Genomic DNA, 23,004 nt, shown 5'->3' with positions numbered 1-23,004 from the left:
TATCAAAGAGGAACCTGCAAAAGGGCCAACCAAGAGGCTTATGCATCTGGAAGGCAAAAGAGAAAGCTTTGCAAAGAAGACGACGAAAGGCAGAAAAGTACTTTTATGGGGTTGCTTACAACCAAGTGCAGGAAGAAGTGCATTGGCAAATCAACCTCAGTCGAGACTTCATTCTTCAAGCGAGCCCGGGAGGGAATCAAAACAGGGCCCGAGATTAGAAGAGGACCACGAGTGTCAGTTCGGACACGCTTGGAAAAACCATCCCCGTTTATAAAGCAAAACAAAACCCTGGTTCAAAATGTCCCTCAAGCTGCCGCGGAATTGGGATTTCAACCTGAAAATTGACGCTGCAAAAATAGGTACCGTTATTATTTTTTTATGCCCTTAAATGCCTGCCTGAAATCAGTGCCTGGTTTGGCCAGGGGATCTGATGAAGTGACTTCAGCCTCTGTGCCCATAGTAGGCCTGGTCCTCTGCTGGAGTACAACAGCATAGCTCTGTTGACAGTAACTCATGCCGATTTACACAGCTGGGGATCTGGGAAGCCTTAGAACAAAGTGCAGCATAGAATCATGAGATCTGAGACGTCTGAGCATGTTTCTCAACGTTGGGCTCAGAGGTGTTGGCGACACAGCATTGTGCTTTCATTCTCTGAAGCTCGGTGCTTTCTGGGCTGCTGAAAAATGAAGGCTCGTGATGATGGCCTTTAGTGTGATCTGGTTATTACAGGATTGAGAATGAGGAAACCTGACCTCTGACGTTGACTCAAGGCGTGACCTTGGGCAAGTCACTTATGCCAGAATTTTCAGATGGGCTCAGCACCCACACTGAATGAGAAGCACTCCAAAATCTGTCCTGAGGCTCTTTTGAAAATCTAGCGCTACATTTCTCTGTGCCTCGGTTCCCCATCTGTAAAATGGGGTTAGTGATATCTTTGTAAAGCACTTTGAGAGCCTTGGTTGTTGTGAAACACTTTGAGGTCTACCAATGAAATAAGAGTTGGATATTATTAGTTTTATCCTATCCTATGTGTAATGGGATTCTATATATGGTCATCGGAGGCTATTAAAGTAGAAGATTAGGTCACGAGGTGGAGCTGAGCTGCAAAATTTAGACCCAGGCCTAGACTGGGATTTGAAACCATCCAAAAATGGGGGTGTTTTTAGAACAAGGTATTCAGTTTGGCCTGTTAAAGCACAGAGGCAGCTACAAAACTCACATTCGCAGTTGGATACAGCTGCTCAGATACCCCAGTGATGGACACAGTATACATGCCTAGGTAAATAGATAGCTAGGTACATTCCATCTCCTCCTGCTAAAGTCTGCATTGTTTGGATTCAGGGGTTTGGTTCAGACCCTTCCCTATATTGCTGGAAAGGTCTTTGCTCCTTGATTTGCAATAAGACCAGGTGATCATTGAGTTTGATGCCATGACACTTTAGGCATCATATATAGAAACAAACCTAAAAAGAAACCGGAGTGACATACCAGAATTCTTCTCACTGATACTAAAACTGAATGATCTGTTGGAAGGCAGACCTGGCTAGTGGGGGCCAAATAGCATTGTCTTGTGGCACTGGTCCTCTCTAGCTAGGGGAATCCCCTTTGGGGATGCTCTGCATTAGGGAAGGGGGTTTGAGGATGCGTACAGAACTGTACCCCCTCAGCTGCCCATACAAACCAGAGTGAGACTGAAAGTAAGAGAAGAAAAAGGGTCCCAAGCCCAGAGGAAACAGTGACTCTGTGTGGGTTTGCTGATCCACTTATCTATGTCACCAGCCGCCTCTGATCAATGATCAAAGTGTTCCTTTGCACAGAGAGGCCGCCCTTATTAGGCAATCTCCTGCATTAAGGGACCTCCCCAAATCTCACCAAATCTGGTAAGCACGGTTCTGCTCAACCTTTATTAGAAGGCCACCTCCATCAAGGAACCAGTTTTTTCCAGTCCCATTGAGAGTTTGGGCTAAGGGGAGTCCCTGTCATTGGCTCTGAAGATGATGGACCAGGGCTGGCACACAGCTGTGACATTTAAAGGGGACACTGGCTCTTTACCGGGGGCGCAGCTAATGCTGTGAATGAATTCACATAGCTCTGCTGTCTAAAATAAGTGCCCCCAGCCCCACTAAGGGCTTTGAAAGCTAGAACTGGAAGGGAGCTCCTGGGTCACAGAGTCCAAACTACTGCGCTTGCAGGCACCCCCATCCAATAACCCAGCTCACAAATCTGTCCAGCACCATCCTAAAACCAGCTGTTTGTCCCCACTGCTCCTGTTCGACGGCTTGGACCTGGGTCTTCTGAAAGAGATTATTGTTTGTTTGCACACTGTAGCACGTTGGAGCCGCAGGCATGGACCCACACCCCCTTGTGCTAGGTGCTGTACAAACCCAGAACAAGATAAATGAATTACTGTTGGACTTTGCCAGTGATAAAAGTCTGCTCTGTGTCTCCTTTGCCCTAACCCGACAGTCCCAAGGAGAGGCCGCAGTTTTAGGAGCTTGCATGATGGACCAGGCTTTCTGAAGACCCTGCTAATCTATTGCGTTGACAGCCCTTGTTTAGTCACACCATGATCACTCCTTATGTTTCTGTTTACCCACTCTGGTCAGTAATACACAGCAGCTTCGGTTGAGCCACTGTGGCATTTAATCCGCATGAACTCGTGGTTTGAGCACAGGACTCAAAGACCTGTTACTCTTGAGGTCCATTCCCAGCTCTGACACTGACTCTCCTTGTGGGCCTGGGCTCAGGCACTTTGCCTTTCAGTGTCTCAGTTTCCCCCTCTGCAGAATGGGGTCGTGATAAACTCCTGTCTCCTGGAATGGGGTGAGGGGAGATGTAGTGTATGATGCTTTGACCCTTCAAACCTCCAGGGCAATGGGTGTGCAGAGGACCACTGAATAGGTGCACGGGTGCGGTACTAGTTCTCTGCAAAGGAGTGAATGCCACACAACAGTTGTTACATCACACCCTTGAGTTCCCTGAGCTGAAGGAACCTCATAAAGGATGATCCGGTCTCTCCTGAGATGGGCTTGAATAGCTAACCTGATCACCTGGGTTAACTCTGCAGTGCAGGCCTACCCTCCTTGCCTGAGAGGTTGTGACATACTTGCTGGGTGCACTTGTAGCAACAGGAAATGATTTCAGAAGTTGCAGATGTTCCTCTGCCCACGGTACAAGCAGACAGAGAGGTGGGTACAAAAAGCCTCGTCAAACTGGCTTCCAGCGGAGTGAGCTGCTGCTGGTGCTGCTCCGCTCCTGTTCTCCAGTGTCACTCCCTCAGCAACCTGCACTGCCCATCTCAGCCAACGGCTGCACGCGCCTTCAAGAACCAAATTACATCTTCTGTAGGCCAGTTTGCACCAAGGACTTTGCAAAGCTCAGAGAGTGGGCTCAAATCCTGCACGACCTTAGTCAGGACAAAACCCTCTTGACCTCAGCAGGGTCGGTATCTGGGCACCAAAATGTAAAGCATTAGTCATGATGCTGCGGAGGGGCCAGAAATGTGGGAGAAGATCCTACGATACTGGAGTGCAAGATCACACCTCATGAGGGATGCCCTGTTTGAGAGTGCATCTCCCTGTCTATGTTCCCCCCCCCCGGTGAGTGTGCATGGGAGGTCACGCTGGTAGAGTGGGATGGGGCACTTTTAAAATAGGGTTATCCAATACTAGTCAAAACTATACCTGGTTTTGTCTCAGTACCGGATGGGGGATGAACCTTAAAAAGCAGGACTGCCCGTTTTAAAATCAGACAGCTGACTGCCCTGCCCGGTGGTGTAACGATGAAAAAAAGAAGTGGGTAAACTCACTGAAACAGAACTCCGTAGTTCTCAAAGGAGATGTGGGTAAACTGCACTTACCCACATTTATCACATTGTTGGTCCTGCCAGTGCTTCAGCTGCAGTGTCTCTCATTCCTGTCGATCCCCTCCCAACGGGACAGGCAATGGCTGACTAAGCACACGTGATAGCCAGAGTACAGCTTATCAGGGGTCTAATTCACTGTGGCGAATGCATGCTTTTGTTTTTAACCCACAGCACCTTCCAGTCTGTGGCTGCAGAAAGCCAACTGAACAAGAGGGCGGTGTCTGGTTTGCCTGTGCCATGAGTCCCACTGAGAGCAGGGATTCAGCGTTTGTGTAAGGAGGACTCTTTAGACAGCACTCCCCTCCGTAGAGTCATTCATTTAATCTTCTCTCGTGACTGCCCATTGGAAAATAATTGCAGTAGCACATTTACTCACTGCTTTCTCTGCCATCCTCACTGATCTCCTGCCCACTTCTGAATTTCAGCTCACTTCTCTCTTAGCTTGCAGGGATGTGATTGTTGTTGTTTTCTATAGCTTGTGGCGAGAGATGGATTTTCTCATCTAGACAGTAGGTTGGAAACACGTTAACTCCAGGAACTACAGACAAACCCCAGCAGGTTCCATTTGCCCATACTCCATTTAAAAGGAACCTCAGCCTTTTGGATTGGCTTACAAATATATAAAAGACTGTTATAAAGAGATCAGTGATCAATAGTTCTCCATTTCCACCAAGAGTAAGACAAGGAGTAATCAATTTGTTTTGCAGCAAGGGAGATTTAGGTTAGATATTAGGAAAAGCTTTCTAACCATAAGGATAATTAAGCACTGGAATAATTTACGGACGGAGGTTGTGGAATCCCCATCATTAGAGGTTCTTAAGAACAGGTTGAACAAACATCTGCAGGAATAGTTTAGGTTCACTTGGTCCTGCCTCAGGACGGGGGAATGCACTAGATGACTTCGAGGACCCTTCCAGCCCTACATTTCCATTATTCTATGAAATTCAGGTCTCCTGATGGTTTTCACACCGAAGCTATTTTAGGTTAGGTATTAACAAATGAGCAAAATTAGAACCACAACTGGGTGGAAAAGAAATGTTTTTTTGCAAACAATTTCAATTAAAGCTTTGTTTGTTTTTGTTGAAATGTCTCGAGGTTTTGCTGAAAACCCCACATCTGAAACATATTTGGTTTTCAGGATTTAAAAAAAATTTTTCAATGAAAAACATGCAGGAAAACGGACATTTTCAGAAGATGATGTCCATTTCCATGAAAAAGCCTGTTTCCATTGAAAAAATTGTTTGAATGAAACACTTTGACCAGCTCTAATTATCGCCCCCAAGATGCCTCTCCACTGAGCAGGGGCAGCGGCCCATGGCGCTGGCTAGACCCACTGAGAAGTCCTCTCTGCCAGGGGGCATTTCTCAGCTTGGTAGCTGTGGCCAGATTCTAACTCTGTGGTAGAAGCTAGGGGGAATTTGGCTCTAAATCTCTTCTCATACAGCCTGAGGAAAGTTCTGTAGCCAAGGCTCTGTGTTGCTGCTATTGCTCTGGTTCTGCTGTGTCTTGCCCAGTGCTTTTATTTATTGTCTGGCTACTTTAAAAATAAAATAAAATTGCTCACTGAACCAGCCAATAACCGATCGGGCACTGTTGCAGTCTAAAGCCTTGCCTATACAGAAACGTTGAAGTGCTTTTTTATTGCAAGGATGGTGGATTTTCAGTTCAACCACCTCCAAAGTTGTCCCTACACACCATGCGGGCGACAGGTTTAGCCCTGACTCAGGAGGAAGAGTGCCACCTGCTGCCTCATCGACATCACTTTCTAAAGTGGTCCAGTCATGCAGACACCCCAGTGTAAATGTGCTCAAACCAGTATAGCTTATTCTTGTACAGGAAAGGGAACAATCTACACTACCAAGCTGAGTCATGGCAATACCAGCGTAACTGCTTGTAGTGGTAGGACTGGACTGGTAAAAACTCATACCCATAATCACCATATTTATACCGGTATGAAAAACGGTGGTTAAACTTACAACGGTACAAACATCGGGCCACTTTCCTAACTGTCAGCTTCTCAAACAGCCAGCAGAGCGCGCTCTGTTGTTGTAGTTGTGTTTCATGAGGATGAAGGCCTTTTGTGGTAGCCCCGCTGTACTGTACAAAGCGTGACATTACATGGGCACAGATCACCTCAGCAGCCGTATGGCCGGTTTGCAGGCTTGTCTCGGAAGGAAAGTGACCTCTGGGGTGACGTGCAGCAGTTGCTTACGAAAGCGCGGCAGCCATGCAGGACAGGAAGCTTTTACTGAACGCGAAGGAGAATCTTTTGTCCCACTAAAACCACAGGGCAATGACCCCAAATTGAATAGGACCAGGGCACCGGGTTTAACACCCCTCTTTGTGCAGAGCTCCCTGACTTTTTACTGGCACGATGGCGGCTTTGCCACTCATCCACCTCCAAACCACCTGAAACGGTCTGTCGGAGCATGGGTTTAGCCCTAAGTCGGCAGCAAGCACGCCACACACTGACTCACCACCCCGTCTTGCAACACAGCTCCCATGCAAGGACTGCCCTGCTTTGCGTAACAGAGCGGAGGGCCTGGGTGATGAGGGGGGTGCTGACCGAAGGCTGCACTGACTCTTCCTTGCAAGCCCCAGCTAGGCAGTGTGTATGTACACCTGCCTATCCGAGGTCCGGCTTGTTCCCTAGCTGAAGCTGCAGCGAGGATGTTTACAGGGAAACAGTCGAAGTCAGAGGCATTTAAGAAAAGGAAGCGGCTCTGAATGTGCTAAGCTCTCAGTTGCTATCAGCTTCCTGTTCCTCACCAGTGGTGAATAGGGGCCGGGCTGGATGAACACTGCCAGCCAGAACCATCCAGAGAAGCAGAGGCAAAGGTGCCAGGGCACAGGAAATTCAAAGTACAGGCCTCTCCGCTGAGCAGAAATGGGCTCAAGGGGAAAGCTTTAAAGAGGCCTGGCCCATTCACAAACCTGAGCGGGCCCCTTCTGCAAACTGGAGCTGGACTCGGAGCTTGTGAAAGCGGGAACCAGGAGAGCTTCTGTGGTTCCTGGCCTGAAACCTGCTCAGAGAGTCAGTCTCATGCATGGCTCTGCAGACATAGTGAGTTACAGAGACTCTCCATTACCTTAAGTCCTCTGGGGGCACAGCGGGGCCGTAAAGGGGATGGAAACAGGCCCGAGAAACACTCCCAGCCTGGCAGCTCCCTACACCAGCTCTGCTCCCAGACCCCAGGGTAGGGGGCATGTCCGGGGTGGGCTGATGGTGTGGGGTAAAGGGGCAGGGCTGGGAGCCGAAGCACACTGCACTCCACCTATTTTCTGCTTCCTACAGCCCATAGGGGGTCAGGGGAGCAGGAGTGTAAGTTACAGCAGCCCTGATGCTGGCCCCAAACTGCCCCAGAATAAAGGGACACATAACTTAAAGCCCTGACTCAAGAGCAGGGACGGTCCACCTGAGAATCAGCTCCAGGCCCTGGGCAGAGCTTCAGTTTCAGGGCTGATCAGCCCCTCCTCCTTTACAAGTGCAAATGTATTTTCACCACCCGGCTGAGACATGCTTTTCTGACCTGCCTGCCCTCAAAGACAGCAACCCTGTGTCCACCTTGCTGCTTTCCCCACAGCACAGCCACGTGCAACTCGCCTGCTACCCAGACTGTGTTTGCAATCAGTACAGGCTAGGAATGCTAGTCTATTATAATGCTGAAGCAGGGAACAAGAAGGCCTGCAGGACAGACACGGAGAGCAGTTGCACCGTGATGTTCTATAGCACAGGGATCTGGGCAGCAGCAGGACCAACCAACCCACTCACATAGGCCAACGATTACGTGACAGCCCAGGCCTCTGGTATAGACACGTCCTGTGATAATTACTGTAGGGTATTGGAAATGGGTGGTGTCCCTTTAAATCGCTTAGGATACCTCTACTTTGGGGCCTCTCTGTCTTCCATTGCAGAAGGCCCCAGAACCTAACAGAGCTGCAGTGGATCTGGGACTATAGTCAGTCAACACGGTTATTTGGGACCCAACTTACCTGCGTGGTTTCATCATAGTCTTGTGCTGTGTAGAGAGCAAAGACACAAGAGTTACTAACCGGGGACTATTGCAAGTGGGTGCTAATCAGGTCTGCAGCCTGTCACGCCACTGACTGGCTACCAGCGCAGAGAATTTGTAGCATAGACCAGGCCTAAATCTTCCCTGGTTGACGTTGTATTCCAGTAGCACCTAGAGCAGTGCTTCTCAACCTATTTACCGTTGTGGGATGCATCCACACATTATATAGACTACCTGTGTGGCCGTGACGATGTCACATGGGCTGCAGCTATGTGCTTATTGGGCTACAGGCCGAGAACCACTGACCTAGAGGTTGCAGCCCAGATCAAGACCCCAGCATGCTAGGTGCAGCACATACACGTTGTGAGACACACCCCCTGCTATGAAGAGCATACAGTCTAAACGGACAACACACAAAATGCACAGGGAGGGGCTACGACTGGCCTAAGATTACAAAGCAAATCGGTGACAGCTCCAGGATTAGCACCCAGTTTTCTGGGCCCCCAGTCTAGTACACTAGCCACTAGACAACACTGCCTCCTCTGCCGGGAGCCTCTATTGATTTACCTTTTTGCAGCTCCTTATGGTTGCCTCACAGTGACACCATTCCATTCTGCATCAGACATCACAACTGGAGAGGGTCTTGCGTGGCAGAATTCAGAGACCGGGCTGGATTTTCAGCACCCCCAAAAAGCCAAGAGTGTTTGATTTGGGGTTGGGATGCTAAAGCAAGGGAGCAGCTGCAAAAATGGGGATCCAAATGCAGGATTCCAACCCCCCTTCCCCTCCCCGTGCATGTAATCATGGTACCTATTTAACTCCTTGTCACCTTAACAAAGGAGGGTAGATTAGAAGTGGGCCCAAAGCAAATCCCTAGCTCTAAGCTTCCTTAGCTTAGCCAGGGTGCGGAGGCTTGTAAATATGCTGAGAAAACAGACTGATGCTGCGTCCTTTCGATGCACACTAGAACATACATCACAGATTCCACTGTGGCTAACACATCCCTCCCTGACGGAGGGTGCTTTCCTGCTGTGCAAAGTACTGGTCTTCACTTTGAGAGCCTGCTGGTGGTAGCTACTCCGGTTTCAGAGGCCTGGTCTACACTTACCTGGAAATTCAGCAGCAGTCGACGGGAGTTACGCAAGCCACACGGAATAGCTTGCGTAACTCCCGTCGATGGCTGTACTTCCGTTCTGCGCTGAGTCTTCAGCGCTACGCCACTTAGGGGTGGATTGGTCTAACTGGATCAATCAGTGTGCGTCATGTTAGAGCGCTTCAGAAATCAGACCCTGTGGAGCACATCACCCCACCGTGTAGACAAGCCCTCAGAGAAGCATGTGTTCTATTAGTTAGTCACTCCTCCCAACCACCTCGCCTGGCAGGGTAAATCTAATATCCCCATTTTACAGGTGGGGAATGTAAGGCACAAAGAGGTTAAGTAACTTGTCCCAGTGAAAAACAGGGCTGGGAATAGAAGCCAGGAGTCCTGGCTCTTAAAGCATTAGCGTAGAGCTTGGGAAGCCCAGGCCAGCGTTCAGTTTACGTAGCAGAGCTCAGTGCTGGCCTTTGTTTTGCTTTGCACTGAGAGTGGAAATGTCAGCAGCTCATATCAAAGTGACGCCATAGCATCTGGAAGAGAAATTGAAGGCCTTGTCCATACTGGGCCACTGGTATAGCTGTCCTGATGTCAGCCAGACTGCATTTGTGAAAACTGGGGTTTGCGCGGCTGGCTAAAACCCTGTGCATAGACTGGGCTTGCATTCATTTAGATCCATCCTGGCAGCACAATGGTTAGTAAAGTACCGGTAGATGGTAGATTAGTAGATTGCACAGAGGGAGGAGATACCACTGCTGTTATCACCTCACTACTGCTCCTGCATTAGCTACCTCTGCCTCTGCAATGGGGCGGGGAGAGGAACGCAATGACTCCCTAGAGAAATGTGAAGGATTATAAAGTGGTCATTAGGCACTGAGGGCAGAGGCAGTAATGGGCTCTCTCTGCAGCGAAGACAATTCAAGTTAAATATTAAGGAGGCACTTCATAACTGTTAGACAGTGGACCAAGCTGCTGCGGGAGATTTGAGGAATCACCATTACTGGAGATATGACAGCTCCAGTACCACAGATGGGCTTGGAACAGGATTCAATTGATGATCCTGATTCTTCAGTGCCTGGTACCTTGCGTAGGGTTTTGTGCCGGCACAAAGTGAGCATGTTTATTAAAGTGTGCAGTACGGTGAGGTCTAGAGGCCCCCACTGAGGTCAGGACCCCAGAGGGCTAGGTGCTGCATGTACTTGTCACGTGAGACCGTGTGTAGTTGATAATCCGAATGGACAAGACAGACAAAGGGTGAGAGAAAGCAAGTGTCATTATCCCCATTTTATAGATGGGGACATGAGGAACAGCGAGGGTAAAGTGATTTGCCCCTGGTCATATAGAGAAACAATGGCGGAGCCAAGAATCTCCTGAGTCCCAGTCCAGGGCCTTACCCATAAGACCAGCCCCTTCACTTTCATCATCCCACCCGAGAGAGCAGAGCATCCTGATGTGGTAGCACTGTGCACACAGACTGACACGTGGTGCCGGGCAGGCTACCGGTAGGATTTGTCTTCACACCAGAGTTATCCTGGGCACTAACCTGAGTGTTGCCCCAACCCCTTCAGTCTACATAGAAGTCTCACTCGGGCTCGAGGGTGCTTTGAAATCAGGCTACAGCTGGGGTTGGACCGTCAGCCCAGGCTGGCAACCTGCCTACTTTGTAGCGAGAACTCAACAGGCTTATCCAGCCCGGGTGCTATGTCCTTCAGTCCCATCCTGCAGTTCCACCGGGGCTGTACTTTCCTGTTGAATGCCTCCCTCCTTTGGCACTGCATTTTAACCCCGCCTGTGCCTGCTCCATTTCTGCTGCACTCATGTGGCATTTACGCAGATGCCACGAAATCCTTCTCCCCCACTGCAGTTGGCCAGAAGCGGATGCCTGTGGTGTGATGTTAATCAGACCCATAAGAGAATTGCTGTAGGAAGGAAAGATGAGCCAATCCACTGCACATGAAGTCATAGAGTGGCCCACATCAATGCACTGCTAAAAATCATGGGATGTCTTGCTATAAAAAACCAGCCCGGCACATGGACCAGCGCAGAACTGTTGTGGATGCAGCCACCTGGATCTGGCACGTGTAGATGTTTGCAGCAGGGACCTTCCACTCACTAGTCCAGGCTAACTCTGCAGTGAATACTTGCACTTAGCCAGCCCCTTTCACCCCTATCATTTAACCTGTTATGGTCACCTCATGGATGACACGTTTTGCCTTTCATCAGAACGGAGCCATCAGCCAGGAGCTCCCACTTGTCTGATTGCTCTGTGCAGGAGCGTGGCTTGTAGAAGAACAGAGATGGAGTGGTTTCAAGCTTGCCCAGTCCTGGTTTAACACTTTAGAAGCGGGCTGTGGTTTTGCAAAACAAGCGTTTGCAGAATGGAACCTGCAAAAATGGAGCTACGCTCTCCAGTGAGCAACAGCCAGTTAAATGGAGTCAGATTTTCACTTTGTCCAGCCTTCATCCACCATCCTTCAAAAATCCTAACCCACTGAGTAGCTAGCGTCCTTTGTGTGGTACGAAGAAACGTGACCAGAGAACGCCCCTGTTAATTAGCAGGTGTTTTGGTAGCATGTTGTTAGTATTTCTCATGGGCCTTGAGTAACAGGGATGGGTCAGCAGCAGAATTTGGAATGGAAAGGAATAGAAAGATAGTTCCAGCTGCTGAGCTTTTGGCTCACGATTGGTGAGGCTGTGGTTTTCAAAGGGGTCTCAGGGCACGTCTACCATGGCATTGCAACCCGGAGCCTGGGCCAATGGACGTAGGCTCACAGGGCTTGGGCTGCAGGTGTAGTCGTGATGGTAGCGGAGGTGCAGGCTGTAGGAGTGATGGTAGAGACATTCAGGCTCAGGCCGAAGCCACTCCCCACTCCTCGGGTGTCAGAACCCGGCCTTCAGCCCACACCCAGATATCTCCACTGCTGTTTTTAGCTCCACGCCATGAACTCATCAATAGACTCTTTTCACAGAAGATAGACCCCAAAGGAGTTAGGCATTCAAATCCCAGGTCGGAAAAGCCCACCCGAAATCCAGATCCATAGATTCCAAATCATGAGCTGCCCAGGAACAAAAGCCCTGATTCTCGAGTGGTTCTCAAACTATTTACCAGTGTGCGCCGCATGTGCAGCTCTGTGTGGGCCACATCCACACAATATATTATATATACTACTGGCATGGCCCTGAGGATGTCACATGGGCCGCAGCAGTGGGATGGCTGGGCTGAAAACGGCTCACGGGCCAGAGGCTGAGAACCATGGCTCTACTGTCTCGGCACCTTGAGGAATTCTCAATATTCATGCAAAGCGAGCGTGAAACACCACAAAATCGGAGTGGTAGCATTGCGCACCCACTCTGCAAAGGTGCATGTGACTACATGAGTGGGAAGACAAAAAAGAACCAGGCTTCTGTCTGCTTCTGGAGGTGTTTTAATGGCAAGGTGAGGGAGCTGTCTGTAGTCAGCCCTCACTGGCAGTCCCCTAAGCTGCAACACTCCCTGACCACGGAAATAACCACTAAGCACTTTCAGAAGTCAGTACTAATTTCTTTGGCTCAGCTTGGTCCCGCAACAATTTCTCCACCCCAGCATGCACAGTCACACGCCCACAACACACCCAGTCTCACACAATGCATGCACCCAACACACAAACACACTCATTTTACTCATGCACATGTTGCAAAATAGACACATGATGCACTTGCTCACAGCGTACACAAATGGAAGCAAGCAGACAGAGAGATAATGGATCAAGCTATTTCTGCTACAGACATGAAGGATGAGCGCGTCATTGTTATTTTTACTTTTAAATGGGAAGCGTTCAAATGATAAAGGGGACCGTATAAGTAGATAGCAACTGAGTGGCTCTGAAAAGATGTAAAAGTCTTTAACTTTGCAGACTTTAACCTCTTGTTAATGGCCTTGGCCAGCGTACTGGATTGGATTTCATAGCCTTAGGTCCTATCCCTGGCTCTGCTGGTAGGTGGCCAGTGATAAGTCACTTCACCCCGTGTGCCTCAGTTTCCCCAGCTGTAAAATAGGGATAACAATTCTGACCTCTTTTCTAAAAAGCACTATATAAGAGGTAGATTTTATTATTACTGTTGCATTGATTAGCTTAAGTGACCGGCCAGCTCGTACATATCAACAGGAAATGGCTTTTGAAATGTTACTTCTGATTCAGGGCATGCGAGTTCTTTGGCACTCACAGCAGCTTTACTTTGTTGACTCCAGTGGACTTATTCCCAATTGACACTGGTGAGGTATAGAGGAGAATCACACTCATGGTTGCCACAAGCAGGGAACATTAAAACTGAATTCCACCGTATAGATACGGTATCCTTGATACACACAGTCACAATACAATCGGACCTGCACTGCTGAGAGCGTGACACAAACCTATTTAGGTGCCAGGATGACTGGCCCACAGATGAAAATAAAAGGAGCAGCGGTATATTTCCTCTTTAGGAAATGATCACCACATATTGGTATTCAGTTCCTAGAGGTTCCCGTCAGGCCCGGGTCTCATTGTGCCAGGCACCTCCCTAAAACACAATAAAAGACAGCCCTGGCCCCGTAGAGTTTACAACCTCATTAGTCCTTCAGATCCATTGTGTGCTGTGTGAGCTGTTCAAAAGGCAGGTGACACCTTTGGCAATATCATCCAGAATAAAGAATTTAACACACATTTTGAAAGTTCCCCCATCCCTGCTCCGTTTTTGAATCTTTTTGTTTTTTGGACAGGTCTAAATGAAACAGTCCCATGTAGGAGTGAATTATTCTCTTCTCTCATTTGTGAGACAACAACTCCCACGCAGGAAAAAGGAAGCACATTTTGACAGATACTGCAGCCACTTCCTTTAAAGCCTCCAGCCTGTTTGCTTTACGCAGGCAGAGGGGACAGATAGCTGCTTCTGCTTGCCTCGTTGCAGTCCCTTTTAGATTTGACTTAGCTCCATTTGAAGAGATCCGTGTTCCTTGCTGGGGCAGGCTTTCCCCTAATGGGACGTCCTTGAGAATCTCTGTCTGGGGAGGGGTGGCCTTTGAAACCTTGTTCAGAGCCACCCCATGTCTCTCTGTCAGTATGCATCCATCTTGCTCTCTCCAGCTCGTTCCAGGAGCGTGATGACGGGTGATCCCATGGCAGCATGCAACTGGTCGGCCTCCCACAACCTGCTGGAGCGGCCCCTGAAGATCGGCTGGCTGAAGAAGCAGCGCTCCATCGTCAAGAATTGGCAGCAGCGGTATTTTGTGCTGAGGAGCCAGCAGCTGTGTTACTACAAAGATGAGGAGGAGAACAAACCGCAGGTATAGTGAGCCCCGTGTCCTAGGCACCGACTTGTTCTTGCTGCCCATTAGCCACCCACATCTTATGGCTTGACCTGAAAGAAACTGGTTAAGGATGAGGTCTAGGCAGGGGCCTGAAGGGAGACATAGGGGAGATGTTTTTTTAGCAGGGAGGCCATAGCATAGAGATGAGCCCAGGATATCCTGTCCCCTGCCCTGCTGATATTATTATTTATTATTACTTGTTTTTCCATTACGCTGAGCAGCCGCAGTCACGGACCAAGACCTCATTGTGCTAGGCCCTGTATGAACACAGAACAAAGAGGGGGCCTCTGCCTCAAACTGCTTACAAGCTGCATATAAGAGATTGGAGAAGTCTAAGCGGTGGATGCAGGCAGATCAGTGGTGGTATACAAGGAAACAATGAGACACTATTGGTCAGCGGGACAGGAAGCGGTCTCAGCACCATGGTGTCCTAACCACTGTGAAGTTTTTGTAGACCATTGTGGTGAAGGAGAGTTTTAAGGAGAGTTTGGAGTCAGGAGAATGAGTTAGTTTTTGCAGCTGTTTATGGGGAACTTCTCTCAAAACAGGAGGGGAAGAATGCGAGACAGCACAGAGCCGCTTGCTTGGAAATGTACCAAGCTGGTGACAGGCTGGCATGGTGGGCTGATCCGAGGTGGGAGCTGAAATTTTGATAGCGAACGAGAGATGATAGAAAGGGTGGGAATAGGTTGTGAAGGGCCTTGAGTGTGAAGACAAGCAGCACATTTGTTGTGATAAAGAAGAGGGAGGCAGTGGCGGGATGGAAAGAGAGGGCTGGCATTGTCCAAGCGACAGACTGGGAAAAACGTCTTTGCAGCAGCATGCTGAGTGAAGATGAGTGAAGCAAGATTGTATTTGTCGAGGCCAGAGAGGAGGACGCTGCAGTAACTGAGACGTAGGACAACGAGAGCTTGAACCAGAGTCTTAGCTTTGTGGGTGGCTAGGAAAGGCCGTGTTATAGAGATGTCATGCAGAAAGAATTGGCAAGATTGAGATACAGCCTGCATGGAAGGTTCTAGAGAGAGAGGTCTGAGTCGAAGATGATGCCTGGGCTATGGCCCTGATGGTGGTGATTGAAAAAGGAGGCAGGGAAGATTAAGGACACTGTTTTAGCCATGTTGCACTTGAGCTGACAGCTAGACATCCGTGAGGAGAAAGCCTCACTAGTGTCCAGATCCAGCTACTGCCTTGGGGCTGGTCAAATCCAGGATTTGTGTAACTCTGTTCTCTCGAGCTATGAAATGGGGAGTGGGGCAGGGGCAAGGACCCGAGTGGATGTGCAGTGAGGTAGAATGAATTCTTCAGCCGCGTTTCCAAACAAACACACTCTGGGCTTTATAGGCAACGTATGGGGCCCATTTCCAGAGCTTCTGGCACTCTGGGGTGGCCACCACCACAGTCGTGGGCCTGGTCACCCAAGATGGACGGAGGGAAAGGTGAAGAAGGCAGGGGCAAGACATTTTGAAATTTTTCAAAAAAAAAAAAAAATTCAGGGCAAAATTTTGCAGAAGCAGGGCTGACCCTTTGGGAAGGCGATCCCCTGGGATAATACCACACAATCTGGTGCATTCAAAGGCCAGGATATTTCCTCTTCAGAAATGTATTCTTTAGTCGATCTGAATGATGCTGATTTCTGCAGGCCCCAACTCCTGAAGGGCTGGTTGCCGTAGAGTCATAAAATAGGATGGAAGCTCAGAAGGCCTTTGTTTATGCCCTGCCACTTCTCTAGCATCCCTTTCCACCTTCCCCTGCCACATCCTTTGCAACGTAGCTGAGTGCCCCAGAGGTGTTCACCACAGCTAATATTTCACACAACCGTTTAAAAGCCAAGGGCATGCTTCACTTGCACCGTGGCACACAGGAGTGGGGAGATTTCCTGCTGGTCCAGCTAGACACAGCCCCATTGACTTCAAAGGTTTGATTTGCTTGTGCAGCTGGTATAAATGGGAACAGTTCCCGTGACTTTGATGGTGTTTCAACTCACTTGTTGCAGGACCTTCCCTTTAGAGGAACTGCCTGACTGTTCTAAGTCGGGTCGCTGACCCTGCTTAAATCCCCTCTGGGACGTTCCGTTTGTGTCATTCAAACTCTCAGGGTAGAACAGCAGGCACATGGCCCTGCCTCGTTCATAGCACCACGCCTTCTTGGGGGAGGGAAGATTGAGCCCAATGCTGCCCTGAAGACATCCAAGCTACTGATCACTCTAACGCAGAGCACCATCCCCTGCTCTGCACGGTACTCTGTGTTCTGTCCTCATGGCTACACAAGGTTTTTTAATCAATCAGCCAGCTTTTAACATCCAGACTGCCTTTAACTCAGCTGCTGTCTCCAAAACATAAGCATAACCCCTGGTTACACATCTCCATGATAATGGCTGATGTAGATGTGAGCAGAACTAGTAAAAAAAATACCAGTTACTTTTTGGAGGAAATTAAAAAACAAAACAAACAGGTTTGGTTTGGTTTTTTCCCCCATTTTTGACACAATGGCCTGCAATTTTTCTTGTTTTTGTTTTTCCAACTGACTTCTTTTTTTGCTTTCTGATAACCATTTTCACTCAGCTAAAAGCTAAACATTTTTACCCAAAGCTGATTTTTTTCTGGGCTTTAATTCCCCAATCAAAAACAAACCAACCAAAAATCTGCCTTTTTTTTTTTTTTGGTGGGAAATTTCAATGAAAATTACATTTTCCACAAATTTTTTTGATGAAAAGCCATTTTTGTTGTTGAAATTCCTTTACAGCATTCCCGTCAGCTCTAGATAGGAGTCTGCTACTGCTGCTGGCTAGAGCACTGGAACTGGCAGAACTTCACGGGGGGTCGTAGTAACTCCCATTCAATTCAAAGGGAATTATGCATCTACATTTCTTTTGAGAACCTCAGCCTGCAGCAGTAGGAGTCCACTATTGTTATAATCATTGGTATTACCACGGCACCGAGGTTCATGCTTTTAGCATTGCCAAGATGCTGGGTGCAATCCCCGGGGGTGGCCTGCAGGAAGTGGGCTACACAAACACGTAATTAGGTAAAGCCCTCTTTGTTTCTATCCACGGCACCGCCTAATACTCCTCCCCTCTGCAGCCCTATTCTGAGGCATTGCTTGAGCTGATTCATGCAGTTGTTTAAACATCCGGGCCCCATGTGTGCCAGCCTGGGTCCACATCTCTTTTTAGGTTGGACATGTGATGAAATGGATGCAAGAGTCAGGAGCCTGATGATCTCAATGATACCAAGTGACCTAATTGCGGTAACCTTTATCAGAATGGACTGTAGCCTGCTCAGTCACTTTGAAACTGATGCTTCCTGAAATCCATAGTGACAGAATCAATGCTAAAGGAGCTGTTCCTCAGAGCTTCTCACCTCGCACCCAGCCAAACGGATGTTGTTCTTAAATAACTAGCTTGATTGTAGTACTGCTGAGAAGGATCCAGGGGTTATGGTGGATCACAAATTGACTTTGAGTCAACAACGTGATGCAATTGCAAAAAAGGCTCATGTCAGTCTGGGGTGCATTAACAGGAGTGCTGGATGTAAAACACAAAAGGTCATTGTCACGCTCCACTAGACACAGGTGAGACCTCAGCTGGGCAGCCCGCTTTAAGGAAGATGCGGACAAATTGGAGAGAGTTCCGAAGAAAGCAACAAAAATGATGACAGGTTGAGAAAACCGTCCTGACCGCTGAAAAAAGGTTAAGAAAACTGGGCATGTTTAATCCTCAGAAATAAGACTGGGGGGGGGGAGAAGCCTGATAACAGTCTTCAAAGGGATGTCGTAAAGAGGGGGGTGATCAATTGCTCTTCATGTCCAGTGCAGGTAGGACGAGAGGTAAGGGGCTTAATCTGAAGAAAGGGAGGTTTAGGTTAGATACGAGGGAAAACTCTCCAACTCTACGGGTAGTTAAGCTCTGGAACAGGCTTCCAAGGAAGGCTGCGGAATCCCCATCCCTGGAGGTTTTTAAGAACAGGTTGGACAAGCACCTGTCAGGGATGGCCTAGGTTTACTTAGTCCTGCCACAACGCAGGGGACTGGATTTAATGACTGCTGAAGGTCCCTCCCAGCCCGACATGTCTATGCTTCTATGAGCATTGTATCCCTCGCTGCCAATGTGGTCAGAATAGGAGGGGTTTGATTTTACATGGCTGATTCCAGGCTGTTGCTCTCTTTGTTTCTAGGGCTGCTTGTTTCTGCAGGGAAGCACCATCAAGGAGGCAGTTGGCAACCCAGAGGAAGCAGGGAAGTTTATCTTTGAAATCATCCCAGGTGAGCACCTTGACACCGCGCAGAGATCTCCTGTCTGCTGCTTGTTTCACGAGGCTAGACATCCAGTGCTTAGAGCTTGAGATGATGCCCCAGCTGCAGATGCACGGAGGATGGTCGACATCTAAATATGTTGCAGGAACAATCAATCAGTTCTGGCAAAAAGTCTGACGGTAAAAATGTCAAAATGAATGGTTTTGACTTTCTCGTTTCCTTTCAACGTCAAAACATTGCAATATAAGATGAAAATGTTTCATTTCAATGTTCTCCTTTAATTTGGTTTCATGTTGATTTTTATATGATCTCTGTAATAAGATTCCGGGATTGTCACTCTGTATGTGTCACTCTGAAGCCTAGAATGTCTGTTGAGTCAGTGCGAAGTGATAGAAACTGCTACAGCTATGGCTGAGAGCTTTTTTTGTTCAGAATATCACCAGGTTCAACCATCACTAAAGCTTTGCAGTTTGTTACCTTCCAGTTTTTAAGTTCTCAGCCATTTGACATTCCAGATTACACCCATGCAATAGCATGGGCTTTCAGTTGCTAGCATCATATTATTATTTTCCATCTTATATTTTATTGCTATTATATGTAACATATTAGATTATGTTTTGACATTATTGAAACAAAATGTTTCCATCTTTCCAAATCTTAATTTTTCAGAATTTCCATTTTGCATGAAATTTCATAATTTTCATTTTGCTTCTCATTCAGAACAAAAACAAAATTTGAAAGTGTTAGAATTTCCTGTGGGACAGAAATTCTATTTTCCAACCAGCTCTACTCACTGGGAGATGAACACCAGTGTTTTGACCAGTGCCCAATTTGGGTCTAATTAAAAATAATTAATTTCTACTGGCCATGTGTTCTTGACTCAGTCCTAAACGGATAAAGAACTGCCATATTCCACTTCAGAGTTGGCTGCTTTTCACTGGGCCTCCTGTATAGAATATATAGGGTCTGACTGTCCTCTTATTTATAGCAGTATAAATTAGGAATATCTCCCCTACAGTCACAGGAGTAACATTGGTGTGAGTGGGAAGAGAGTGAGGCCCATAATTTGTAAATCATTCTGGAAAATAAATTGTGACAACGTTGTTGGTAAATGCACCGAGAAAAGTGTTGAGAGAAAACAGGATAATTTTCATTCTGCTGTGATGTTAATTTTCTGTTAATTCATTTCCTTGGTAGAAAGCTTTAGGGATGGAGAGATGGTATAAACAACATATCTCCATGAGCCACCACCTCATTTTACAGCCAGATAGAGCTGAATGGGTTTGTTGGGCCCAAAGCACTTAGCTAAGACATCAAAAAGGGCATGTGTCTTTGTTCCATCGCCAACTGCCTTTACAAGTAATTATTTTTGCAGGGGTCTCAGGAGATCAGAATCGAACAGGACCGGACTCCTATGTACTGATGGCCAACTCCCAGTCTGAGATGGAGGAGTGGGTTAAGGCTATCCGAAGAGTGGTGGGATCTCCATCAGGAGGTAAAGGGGAGCTCAGCTGGCCCTGGGGCGGGTGGCTCTTCAATAACATCTTGTGCTTCTACAGGAACGTTCACGCAAGGAAATCAGTGCGCTTTACATGTGTTAACACAGCTGCCATGTAGGTAAGTTGTTGTAACTGGAGCATAGAAGGGTTAGGTGTTATTTATTTACATATTATTTATTTGTATTGTGGAAGTTCTGAGGAGCCCCAGTCATGGACCAGGACCCCACTGTGTCAGGCGCGGTACAAACATAACAAAAAGATAGCCCCTGCCCCACAGAGCTTGCATTTTAAGTAAATAGCATCCCAAAAGTAAGTGGGGCACTATGAACCCAATCCAACGTCCCTTGGAAATAGCATCCCGCCCTAGAGCAAGTTCTAGCTGGAGAGCTCAGTAAATCAGTGGACGAGCCAAGAATAGAATGCAGGAAATCCAGACACTGCTTCCCTCGCTCTAACTTCTGCAGCGCACTGCCTCCCTTTATCCCATAGCCATCCGGCCCATTCTCAGCAGAGTCACAAGGTCTGTCTTTGTAACCTGGGCATTCTGGTCAGCTCCCCACTCCCTGCTGGGTGCGGGAGAGAGTCATAGCGGCTGGTTGGTTGCCCACTGCCCAGCTCCTTGGGCTGTTATTTATGCCGTTATGTTATGCCACGGAGGCATAAATATATTATGCCAAGGGGAGGATTAGAAAGGTAGTGTTTTATAAATCTATTATTGTTGTAGATACACCCAGAGGCAATGGGAGTATCGACCTCATTCATCTAGCTTAGGGATTTCCAGAGTGCCCATCACTGTGGTAGGTGACCATTATCGTGCTTTATAAAACTACATATAGGTTTTAAAAAAAAAGTGAATATTTTGCTCAGGATCTTACGCCATTACTGACACTCACTGCAAGTGACATCACAGCAGCCCTGTGGTAACCCCTACCATGGAAGGACCTTCTTTGGTGGACTTAGATTCCTGGATTGTCGTGCTTTGCATTCAGGAATGAGTGGTCTTCAAAATGAATAGCATTTCATATCGGAGTAACTGAGGAGACAGAGGCAGGCAGCATAGTCCAATGGACAGAGCATTGGACTGGAAATCAGGAGACATGGGCTGTATTTCTGACTGACCTGGGAAAACCTCTTCTCCTCTGTTCCCCATCCCGCCCTTTGTCCGTCTTGTCTATTTAAACTGTAAGCTCCTAGAGCAAGGACTGTCTCTTGTTGGTGACTATACAGCATCTAGCACAACAGTGCCCTGATCTCACTGGGGGTCTTTCACTGCTACTGTGATTCAAACAACAACCACCACCATACTCAGAGAAAGACCTGATGCTAGTGGAGGGCATTGATTAAAGCTTCTTTCGTCTAGCCAAGCGGTAGCTCTGCTGTGGTTAAGGCTGAAACTTTGTGAATGCTTAGCCAGTTTTTCCTAAGTGCTCTAAAATCCACTGGGATGGTCTTGAAAGTTGCAGTGCCATCTGTGGTCCAAAACTGGGGTCGTTTGTGCAAGGGATTCCCACGATCAGTCCCCTAAAAAAGTCACATGATCACAAATAAAGACTCCAGGCCAGATGCGTATTGACACCAAGGAATTGCTCTGGCAGGGTACAGCGGCCTTAAAGTGAGAATAAATGCAAGTCCCAGAGTGGTGTAAAGGGGACTGGCTGTAAAAGAGGATTCAGGCCTCTTTTTAGTGATGCTGACCCATACCATGTTATAAATGATCTCGGGGGTTAATGGATTCCCAAACGGCAGGCTTGACAATAAGACACAGTGTAACTTGTACATCAGCAGGCCCTAAGGGTGGGGTACATCCCCTTTTAAAAATGCCCCATGTGACTCACACAGATAAAGCAGCTATTTGTTCATTTGCTCCATGTTAAAAAGCAGAGAGGCTGTGCTGAGTGAAACAAAACCTTTTAAAATGCCTTTGGGCCCCTTTACCAGCCTGACACCCGAGGAACCTCTCTGGGCTGGCTGACATACTAAGTGGAAAGCTCTGTGTGTGTCAGATGGAATGACTGATGTCTAGAGCCATGTTGGCAAAGGGTTGATTTTTTTTTTTTAAAATGATCCTCCAGGGTGTTAACTGAATGGCAGGTAATAATGAGCTACTAAGGAAAAAGGAGCCATTTACTTTTACTGAGCATAACGACAGGTTTATGTTCACTATTTGCAAAAGGCAGTCTCGTGTCAATGAAAAAAACACCATAAGGCAGGTGCTGACAAGTCTTGTGGCTCCAGACTAGAGTATTTATGAGCATAATGCTGATCTGTAAGAGATACACAGGGATTATTTCAGCCTTTGGAACAAGAAGCAAACACATTACGGGGCAAAATCTAGTAGGAAGCTGTGGGACCCTTTGCCGTTAATATTCTGGAGACGGTTGGGTCAGGGAGATCTCTGCTGTCATCATGCCTAAAGTCCTGAGGATGAAGAGCTGGGATGGGGGCTGCTGCGTTCCAGCTTTAGGGCTGTTTCTTTGCTGGGAGCTCAGGAGGAAGAGGCCTTTGTGCCGAAGGAAAGGTACTGCCCCCCTTTAAAAAAGCAACACTTATTTATGTAGGTGAGGGGGGGAGGACACATCTGGCATTAGGCTAGGGAAAAGCTCCCAGCCCAAACCCACCTGGAGCTGCGTTATTAGGTTGTCTTTCCTTTGCCAGCTTAGTTTTAGACCTCTGTTTTACTAGTGATCTCTCTTCTCTGAATTAAAGGGAGGCAGTGAGGTCTAATGAACCCAACAGGGGAATGGAAACCAAGAATCCTTGAGTTTTAGCCTGGGTCTGACATTTGACTCGATGTTAGTAGCTGGTTCAACTTGAAAGGCTCCAGTTTTTAGAAGCGCTGGGCCATTGACTTCATCTGGAGTGGCCGGTCTTCAGCACCTCTGAAAACTGGCTCTTAGCTCTTAGGCGCCTCCACGTTGTGTGTCAGTGGAAGGGCTAATGGAGTGACATATCCC

General features: G+C 47.8%; 1 protein-coding gene across 2 annotated transcripts in view; it reads left to right on the top strand.

The window, feature by feature from the left end:
* ARHGAP25 (Rho GTPase activating protein 25) overlaps positions 1 to 23,004 on the top strand; it is a 48,422-nt gene continuing 25,418 nt past the window's right edge. For both annotated transcript variants that reach the window (XM_067545860.1, XM_067545859.1), the window contains exons 1-4: positions 1 to 359; positions 14,077 to 14,276; positions 18,473 to 18,560; positions 19,927 to 20,046. In XM_067545860.1, coding sequence (XP_067401961.1) covers positions 299 to 359; positions 14,077 to 14,276; positions 18,473 to 18,560; positions 19,927 to 20,046 — 469 coding nt within the window. In that variant the 5' untranslated portion in view covers positions 1 to 298. The remainder of the gene's footprint in view (positions 360 to 14,076; positions 14,277 to 18,472; positions 18,561 to 19,926; positions 20,047 to 23,004) is intronic.

Source organism: Emydura macquarii, unplaced genomic scaffold (assembly GCF_026122565.2).
Source record: "Emydura macquarii macquarii isolate MOO-44397 ecotype Brisbane River unplaced genomic scaffold, CSIRO-AGI_Emac_v2 contig_1110, whole genome shotgun sequence".
Taxonomy (NCBI): Eukaryota; Metazoa; Chordata; order Testudines; family Chelidae; genus Emydura; species Emydura macquarii.
The sequence above is the reverse complement of the archived record's forward strand: the minus strand, read 5'-3'. Positions and strand labels throughout refer to the sequence as shown.